This window comes from Xyrauchen texanus, chromosome 40 (assembly GCF_025860055.1).
Source record: "Xyrauchen texanus isolate HMW12.3.18 chromosome 40, RBS_HiC_50CHRs, whole genome shotgun sequence".
Taxonomy (NCBI): domain Eukaryota; kingdom Metazoa; phylum Chordata; class Actinopteri; order Cypriniformes; family Catostomidae; genus Xyrauchen; species Xyrauchen texanus.
Window position 1 is genome coordinate 585,353 of NC_068315.1, and position 10,000 is coordinate 595,352.

At 44.9% G+C, this 10,000-nt stretch overlaps 2 protein-coding genes across 2 annotated transcripts in view; both read left to right on the plus strand.

The window, feature by feature from the left end:
* Positions 1–7,424, plus strand: part of rgs7b (regulator of G protein signaling 7b) — an 81,995-nt gene extending 74,571 nt beyond the window's left edge. The window contains exons 17-18 of the mRNA XM_052112857.1: positions 2,456–2,490; positions 5,485–7,424. Of these exons, the coding sequence (XP_051968817.1) occupies positions 2,456–2,476 (21 nt within the window). The 3' untranslated portion in view covers positions 2,477–2,490; positions 5,485–7,424. The remainder of the gene's footprint in view (positions 1–2,455; positions 2,491–5,484) is intronic.
* Positions 7,425–9,629: 2,205 nt separating this feature from the next.
* Positions 9,630–10,000, plus strand: part of LOC127633651 (gremlin-2-like) — a 36,764-nt gene continuing 36,393 nt past the window's right edge. Inside the window, exon 1 of the mRNA XM_052112887.1 lies at positions 9,630–10,000. This exon is cut by the window's right edge and continues 500 nt beyond it. The gene's annotated coding sequence lies outside the window, so the exon portion shown is untranslated.

Here is a 10,000-nt window from a genome sequence, read left to right on the forward strand (position 1 = left end):
TGCTCTTTAACTAATATATTAAATTAGATTCCAAATTAATTCAATAACGTCGTTACCGGGTGGGGTCTGTGTAGCTCAGCGAGTATTGCCGCTGACTATCACCGCTGGAGTCGTGAATTTGAATCCAGGACGTGCTGAGTGACTCCAGTCAGGTCTCCTTAGCAACCAAATTGGACGGTTGCTAGGGAGGGTAGAGTCACATGGGGTAACCAAATTGTCCCGGTTGCTAGGGAGGGTAGAGTCACATGGGGTAACCAAATTGTCCCGGTTGCTAGGGAGGGTGGAGTCACATGGAGTAACCAAATTGTCCCGGTTGCTAGGGAGGGTAGAGTCACATGGGGTAACCAAATTGGCCCGGTTGCTAGGGAGGGTGGAGTCACAATGAATAATTGGCTTAATTGTGCTTGACCAAACCAAAACTGATTTCTAAAATTATAATATCTGATATAAATATATCAGATATTTATATATCTCCTAGCAACAAATTGGCGTTGCTAGGGAGGGTAGAGTCACATGGGGTAACCAAATTGGACCGGTTGCTAGGGAGGGTGGAGTCACATGGAGTAACCAAATTGTCCCGGTTGCTAGGGAGGGTAGAGTCACATGGGGTAACCAAATTGGCTGGTTGCTAGGGAGGGTAGAGTCACATGGGGTAACCAAATTGTCCCGGTTGCTAGGGAGGGTGGAGTCACATGGGGTAACCAAATTGGCCCGGTTGCTAGGGAGGGTGGAGTCACATGGGGTAACCAAATTGGCCCGGTTGCTAGGGAGGGTGGAGTCACAATGAATAATTGGGCTTAATTGTGCTTGGACCAAACCAAAAACTGATTTCTAAAATTATAATATCTGATATATATATATCAGATATTTATAATATTTCTTTTACCCTCCCTAGCAACCAAATTGGCCGGTTGCTAGGGAGGGTAGAGTCACATGGGGTAACCAAATTGGACCGGTTGCTAGGGAGGGTGGAGTCACATGGGGTAACCAAATTGGCCCGGTTGCTAGGGAGGGTGGAGTCACATGGGGTAACCAAATTGGCCCGGTTGCTAGGGAGGGTAGAGTCACATGGGGTAACCAAATTGGCCCGGTTGCTAGGGAGGGTAGAGTCACATGGGGTAACCAAATTGGCCCGGTTGCTAGGGAGGGTAGAGTCACATGGGGTAACCAAATTGGCCCGGTTGCTAGGGAGGGTAGAGTCACATGGGGTAACCAAATTGGCCTGGTTGCTAGGGAGGGTAGAGTCACATGGGGTAACCTCCTCGTGGTCACTATAATGTGGTTCTCGCTCTCAGTGGGGCGTGTGGTGAGTTGTGCGTGGATGCCGCGGAGAATAGCGTGAAGCCTCCACACGCACTACGTCTCCACGGTAACACGCTCAACAAGTCACGTGATAAGATGCGCGGATTGACGGTCTCAGACGCAACTGAGATTCGTCCTCCGCCACCCGGATTGAAGCGAGTCACTATGAGGACATATTTTGGGGAGAAAAAAATAAATAAAAAGTCAGTGACCCTTAAATTTGACATTTAAATGTATCAAATGTTCCAAATAAATTGAGGATTTTTTGCCCCTATATTTCACATTTTGGGGACGGTTGTTAATTTAACTGGCTTTAATTTCTGATCCTGCATCTGTGACATCATCGAATGATTTTTTCCATCAGGCTACTTTATTATTTTGTCAATCTATTGCAGATAATCCCGCCCCTAAATGGCACATACAAATAAAACTGTCATAGTTGTCTTTATGCATTGTGGGTCAGAAATCAGAAGCTTTATGGATGTTTCTCTCAGTGCATCACATCATCTCTGTTTTACGTCTCTTTGTTTTGCTGCATGTCTGTTTAAATTAAAGACTTTATTTTCCATCACTCTTGTTATTCTTTCTGTCCTGCACTTGTTTTTCTGTGTGTTCTGCTTTTATTCTGGTCTGTCAATTTTTGTTTTGAAGTTGTGAAACAGGAAAAGCTGAAGCTGATGTTTGTGGTAAGTCTGGCAGATCAATGTTTTGATTGTGTGCGGCACTCCATATGAAATAGTATTTATAGCAATGCACTCGCGTCTTATTGTTTCAACTGGCGTCTTAAAGGGACAGTACTGTCATTCACTCACCCTCATGTAGTTCCAAACCTGTATGATTTCCATTGGCTTCGGTAGAACATGAAACGAATGTTCCTCGCAAATCTATTGACTCAAATTTGAGTCGTGTTCACTATAATTTTGTGGAAAAGAGCGGCGTAACATTTTTCTAAACTTCTCATTTGTGTTCCATCAAAACATACTGCTTTGGAACAACACTAGGGTGAGTAATAAGTAAGCTGCTCCATATGTGTGAGAGATATCAGGATGTTCCTTCAGTTGCTCGACACCTTCAATGATTTTAATGATGTTCTGTGTGTGTTTGATGCGGAACGATTCACCGTTTCTCTCTTTTGTGGATTATTTCTTCACAGAAAAGCAAGAATCTTTTCTAGGGACTGAATGGCAGGTGGGTAATGCACATTGTGCAGTTCATTTTTAATAATACTTTCTTGCTTTAAGTGAAATGTTGCACATTGCAAAAATAAATATCTAAAATCCTACAAAACGCCCAGATCGTTTAGGACAAATTGAAAATAATAGAATAGAATATATATAATAATATAGATTTGTTTCATCATCTATTTGAAACACCAAATATATAGAGCTTCCACACTGACTGTCAAACACATCTTGAGCTACACGTTAGATACACATATGTATTTTCTCAGGCGCTTACTGAATGTAAACAGTGTGCTTTTCAGGGTTGCCAGATGCCAGCAAGGTTTTCCAGCCCAAAACCTCGTCAAAAACCGCGAGAATGCACAAAAAAAACGCCCAAATTTGTTTTGGCTTGTTTCTCGCTATGGTTTCTCGTTTAAACACATGATAATCATTAACGAGTTTTCAAATGACCCATTGGTCCGTGTACTTTGCGTCCATTCGTTTATCCTTTTTTAACCTGTAATCAAAAATTAACGGTTGTTGTATTTTTAAAACGCAAAGTTGAACACCAAAATTTGACTGCAAATGCTGCAGTTAAAAAAATTAAAAAATATATTGTATAATAAATAAAATAAATATATAATAAATATTTATTTTTATATAATAAAAAATGTATCTTGACGTATTGTTTATGACTTTTTGCCCCTTTATTAAACATTTAAAATATTCACAAATTAATATGGAAAAAATGTCGATTTTACTGGTATTCTAAGGCCAAACCCGGAAATTATATTTTTCCCGCAGTGCTGAATGTCAGGGTTACTGGACTCACCCACTCTGCTAACTGTCTGACCGTTGGCTGGCACCTTGCCTTATGCTTCTTGGTGGCTGCATGATCTTTAAGATCTTTTAAATGAGCACGGATATCAGCGTTGCAGTATTTACAGTGTGCCTTTCCTCCTTCTGCACCCGGTGCAATCCATGACTTTAAGTCTGGATCTCTTTCCCACTCTTTCCTGTAACGTTTTCTATATTTTGCCCACTTTGGCATATTGTCAGTCAGCTAGCTAAGTTTGAAAACCCCGCGCAATCTAGTGTGTTTGAGGGGAGGGCGATGCCGGCATGCGTGACGTGAGCTGAAGGGAGGGAGTGTCTGTTGTGAGTTTAGGGGGAACGTCAGCCAGACCTGTAGTGTGTGTGTGTGTGTGTGTGTGTGTGTGTGTGTGTGTGTGTGTGTGTGTGTGTGTGTGTGTGTGTGTGTGTGTGAGTGTGTGAGTGAGTGAGTGAGAGTAGGCTACTGAACAGATAGTCGCCGAAAGAAGGATCTAAAGTACCGATGTTTCGGCTACAAAAACCTGCCGAACTGATCCGAAACCAGCCCAATTTTTATCCACCCGCCCAAACCCATTTTTGCCCACAAAAAAGATTGCAAAACCGCCCAATCTGGCAACCCTGGTGCTTTTCTTAAAGGCGCAGTACGTAAGATTGAGAAACGCTTGTTATTAGTGACACCTGTGGCCATTCAGTGAACTGCAGCCTGTAGCTCTTGATCACACACACACACACACTCTATAGTGACACTAGCATCCACCAAAACAATGAGACTGAACATGATCCACCGGCATCATGCTGTCAGATGAGCTAGCATAATTACAGTGGCATGCAAAAGTTTGTGCACCCCTGGCCAAAATGTCTGTTGCTGAATAGTTAAGTGAGTAGAAGATGAACTGATCTCCGAAAGGCATAAAGTTAAAGATGAAACTTTCTTTTATGTACAATTTCTGTTACATTGTGTCATGAAGCAGTTAAAGTCTTAAAAGCATTCTTCTTTGCTGCTTTTTTACTATTACTTTGTAGGAATCTGACATCTGCAAAACGTATAGTCACTTTTACTACAAATATGTAAATAAATAAAAGCCTATTTTTTTTAACACCAATTTCTAACGGCCAATTCCCAATGCGCTCTGAGTCCTCGTGGCGGCGTAGTGACTCGCCTCAGTTGCCTCCACGTCTGAGACCGTCAGTCCACGCATCTGATCACGTGTCTTGTTGAGCGCGTTACCATGGAGACGTAGCGCATGTGGAGGCTTCACGCTATTCTCCGCGGCATCCACGCACAACTAGGCCAATTTGGTTGCTAAGGCGGTTACCCCATGTGACTCTACCCTCCCTAGCAACCGGCCCAATTTGGTTGCTAAGGAGGTTACCCCATGTGACTCTACCCTCCCTAGCAACCGGGCCAATTTGGTTGCTAAGGAGGTTACCCCATGTGACTCTACCCTCCCTAGCAACCGGCCCAATTTGGTTGCTAAGGAGGTTACCCCATGTGACTCTACCCTCCCTAGCAACCGGCCCAATTTGGTTGCTAAGGAGGTTAGCCCATGTGACTCTACCCTCCCTAGCAACCGGCCCAATTTGGTTGCTAAGGAGGTTACCCCATGTGACTCTACCCTCCCTAGCAACCGGCCCAATTTGGTTGCTAAGGAGGTTAACCCATGTGACTCTACCCTCCCTAGCAACTGGGCCAATTTGGTTGCTAAGGAGACCTGACTGGAGTCTCTCAGCACCCCCTGGATTCAAACCACGACTCCAGGTGTGACAGTCAACGTCAATACTCGCTGAGATACACAGACGTCCTAAAAGCCTATTTTTTTATAATTTCTTTGCATTGTTACACAATGATTCTTATAAGCAACATACCTGAAATGTCCCTCCCCCCTTCCAAAAAAAAAAATATATATATTTTAGTAATGTGGTTGATTTTATGCAAGACAAAATAATTATTTATATTTTACATTGATTTCATAATGCATGCAGTAGAAGGTTTATGCTTTTATATTTTTGTAATGAATGTTTTTGGGTGTTTTCTAGTAAAAATGATTTTCGCTACTTAATGTTCAGATCTCTGAGCGGGTTATAAAATATAAAAAATAACAATTAAAATGTGAATGTAAAAACTGAAAAATACTTTTTTCCAGAATTGACCTGGTCAAGTGTGTTCACTCTGTGTGTGTTTCAGGCGGCTTGTAAACTCACACACACACACACACACACACACACACGACGTCACGCTTCTGCAGCTCATCATCCATCTTCTGCCCGCCGTTATTCATCCGAGCGCTCGCTGCATGTCCCGGGAGCAGAGGGACTCTTCAACGTTTCGTTCTGTCCCTCATCGCCTCTTTCCGGTGACGTCGAGGCATTCTGGACGTTTCTTCTGGAGTTCTGCCCGTTACGAACAGAGAGCAAATGTTTGTTGGAATATAAACGTAGACAGTTTGTGACGTCTGTCTGGAACGAGTGCTTTGATGCGCTTCTCACCTCCTATAATTATTTTTATATTATAATTCAGAACTTCATTATCTCCGGATGTTTCTGTGCATTAATCTGGATCATCTGCATGTTTCCTGATGGACCGCAACGGATCCGAATGTTTGCCGCCCCCCATAAACATATAATCCATGGATGTTTGTGTTAATGATTACATGCCGATGTAGATGGTAAAGTCATGTTAATGTATGAACATATGTACAGAATGTTCCGTAAATACAAGATGAAGTTTGAACATATTTGGACGGTGTATAGATGTATAGATTTGAACATATGATGGTAATATTTGGATGTTTATGACAAGCCCTCTGGACATTTAATACATCTATAATTCAACTTTCACTATTGTTCAAATGTTACAGTAATGTTTGATGTTATTAAATACTATTGAACGATGACATCATCAAAGCTGTTCTGTGCATCTGGATTACGAGGTTCGTTACAGATATCAGTAATTGCTGGTCATTGTGAAATTCTTCGTCAGTTATAGATCTCAAGAATTACACTTTAATTACGAGTAAAATTAACCATTATTAATATAAAAATATGTAAATGACCATTTTTGTAATACAGAGAATTATGCAAGTTTTTATTATAGATATGATTGGCACTAAATTATGATGCGTTTATGGACATTTCATCATAAGATGCAAATTACCCTTAATATCCGCTTCAAGGCCAAACGAGCTCAAATAATGACCGGATACCAATAGTGGCCCATTTCTAGACTAAAATTAGGGACGGATTACAGACTGGGCCTAGGAGCCCTTGACTGCCTGGGGGGCCCTTGAATGCCCGAGGGGGCGCCCTTGACAGCCCGGGGTGCCCGTGACTGCCCTTGACTGCCCGGGGGCCCCGTGAGGCCCGTGACTGCCCGGGGTGCCCTTGAGAGCCCATGACTGCCCGGGGGGCCCATGACTGCCCGGGGTGCCCGTGACTGCCCGGGTGCCCGTGACTGCCCGGGGAGCCCTTGACTGCCCGTGACTGCCCTTGAGAGCCCGTGACTGCCCGGGGGGCCCGTGACTGCCTGTGACTGCCCGGGGTGCCCGTGACTGCCCTTGACAGCCCGGGGGGCCCTTGACTGCCCGTGACTGCCCGGGGGGCCCATGACTGCCTGTCACTGCCCTTGACAGCCCGGGGGGCCCTTGACTGCCTGTGACTGCCCTTGACAGCCCGGGGGGCCCATGACTGCCTGTGACTGCCCTTGACAGCCCGGGGGGCCCATGACTGCCTTTGACTGCCCGGGGGGCCCTTGACTGCCTGTGACAGCCCGGGGGGCCCATGACTGCCCGTGACTGCCCTTGACAGCCCGGGGGGCCCATGACTGCCTGCGACTGCCCTTGACTGCCTGGGGGGCCCTTGACTGCCTGTGACTGCCCTTGACAGCCCGGGGGGCCCATGACTGCCCTTGACTGCCTGTGACTGCCCTTGACAGCCCGGGGGGCCCATGACTGCCCGCGACTGCCCTTGACAGCCCGGGGGGCCCATGACTGCCCGTGACTGCCCTTGACAGCCCGGGGGGCCCATGACTGCCTGCGACTGCCCGGGGGGCCCTTGACTGCCCGTGACTGCCCGGGGGGCTCTTGACAGCCCGTGACTGCCCTGGGGTCCCATGACTTCCTGGGGGACCCTTGACTGCCCGGGGTGCCCGTGATGGCCCTTGACTGCCCGGGGGGCCCGTGGGCGACCTGGGCTTTAGTTTAGTGTTCCTTCCTGCATGAACCCCCAACCCCCCATCCCCATCCTCAACAACTATTGGGTGGAGGGAGGCTCTTGGAGATAATTGGCCCCAGGGCCTTTGCATGTCATAAATGTAATTATTTCTTCAGTTTAGCGTTTGAGAACATCACTGAGATCCAAAGATTATCAGAGGAGAGAACAGAAACGGTCTGTACAGTTACAGTTATGACTGTAAATACTTTCCAAAATGAAATAAAGGGACTCTAAAGATTCCAGTGTCTCAAACACACTCAATCTGCCGTCACGGATCCACCATCATACATTTGTAGCCCCTTTGTTTAATTAAACACCTGAGAGTTCTGGGCCACATCACGCTTCTTCCTCAGGTGCAGGGCCGCAGATAATGCAGTGAACAGTGGTAACAACTCTTAAGGGCCCACAGGTCTAGAGGGGCCCACAGCAAAGGGGAAAGAGTCCCAGAGTAACATACAGTCAGGGGGGCAGTTATTCATCACGTCTGTTTTCTGGAGAACAGTCTCAGAGGTTGTGTGCGAGTGCTGCGATCTGTCCAGCAGGGGGCGCCACAACCACATCAGGACATTTCTGCAATAATTCAACATTAGATTTGCCATATTTGACCGTAGCTCACATATTAAACTCCAATTATATTCTACATCAGAATGTGTTTATATAAAGTACATTATTCTAACTTAAAATGGGTAATTATAATTTTTGTAAATGTACCCATTATTTACTTACAATGTCTGATCTCCATAAACTCAAGAGACATCATAGAACAATTCCAAAAATGATTAAATGCATAATAATAAAAGGCATCTTAAATTATTGTCATGCATGATTCTGCAGACATCTTAATATGATTAATTTTGATCTTATGTATGCTTTTGCATTTGCACTGTATCTACGATCACCTCTAAACGATGTTACTTTGTTACATTTCTTGCTTATTGTTTTCTGACGCTACACTACATAAATAAAGCATATTATTATTATTATTATTATTATTATTATTATTATCATCATCATCATCATCATCACACAGCCACAAGTTTGGACAATTGAATTAATTTATTTCTCAGTATCTACAAGCTTTAATAAAAAAAATCAAGGCTTATAAAAATATCCAAACATCCTTAAAGGGACAGTACACCCAAAAATGAAATTCTGTCATCTTTTCCTCACCCTCATGTCATCCCAGATGTGACTTACTTTCTTCTGCAGAACACAAATGAAGAATTAAAGAAGAATATTTCAGCTCTGTAAGTCCATACAATACAAGTGAATGGTGAGAAGAACTTTGAAGCACCAAAAAGCACATAAATGCAGCATAAAAGTAACCCATGTCTTCTGAAGTGATATGATAACTTAAGTGATTGATTCGTTATCAAACAGAAGCATTGAAATCACAAAGACACACACTTACCTCGGCCTAAAACACCAAGAGCTGAGCTCAGCTGAAGAGTCCCCTGTGCCAGCTTGTCCTGAGACTGACTGAGGTCACACCTGAGGAGATCGGACCGTCTCATTCGGCACTAAATCGAGAGTACACGGTGATAAACACTCTGACCACAGTGACTGACAGAACATTAAGGAAAGCACTGATGATGTACAGACTCAGCGAGCACAGTCTCACTATAGAGACGTCCCGCCGCAGACAGACATGGCCGCCCCGCGAGGACAGACTGTGCTCCCAATGCATTCTGGGAGTGATTGAGACAGAACTGCACTTCCTCACAGAATGCCCAAAATACCAACCAATTACAAACAATGATGTATTGATGACCCCTGACCCCAATCCCCGACCCCTGTTTCTGACCCTGTATAATGTTGCTGAATTAATAATTGTGGGTGAGAAACATCAATATTTAAGTCTGGGCTGCATGAGGGTGTTTTTGGGTGAACTGGCCCGCCCTTGAGAACAGTGTGTGTCTGTGAGTCTGTGTGTGTGTGTGTGTGTGTGTGTGAGTGTGTGTCTGTGTGTGTGAGTCTGTGTGTGTGAGTGTCTGTGTGTGTGAGTCTGTCTGTGTGTGTGTGTGTCTGCGAGTGTGAGTGAGACTGTGTGTGTGTGTGTGTGTGTGTCTGTGTGTGTGTGTGTGTCTGCGAGTGTGAGACTGTGTGTGTGTCTGTGTGTGTGTGTCTGTGTGAGTCTGTGTGTGTGAGTGAGAAAGAGAGAGAGTGAGTGAGCCAGTGTGTGTGTGTGGGCATGTGTGTGACTGTATGTGTGAGTGAGAAAGAGAGAGAGTGAGTGAGCCAGTGTGTGTGTGTGGGCATGTGTGTGACTGTATGTGTGAGTGAGAAAGAGAGAGAGTGAGTGAGCCAGTGTGTGTGTGTGGGCATGTGTGTGACTGTATGTGTGAGTGAGAAAGAGAGAGTGGAGTGAGCCAGTGTGTGTGTGTGGGCATGTGTGTGACTGTATGTGTGAGTGAGAAAGAGAGAGAGTGAGTGAGCCAGTGTGTGTGTGTGGGCATGTGTGTGACTGTATGTGTGAGTGAGAAAGAGAGAGA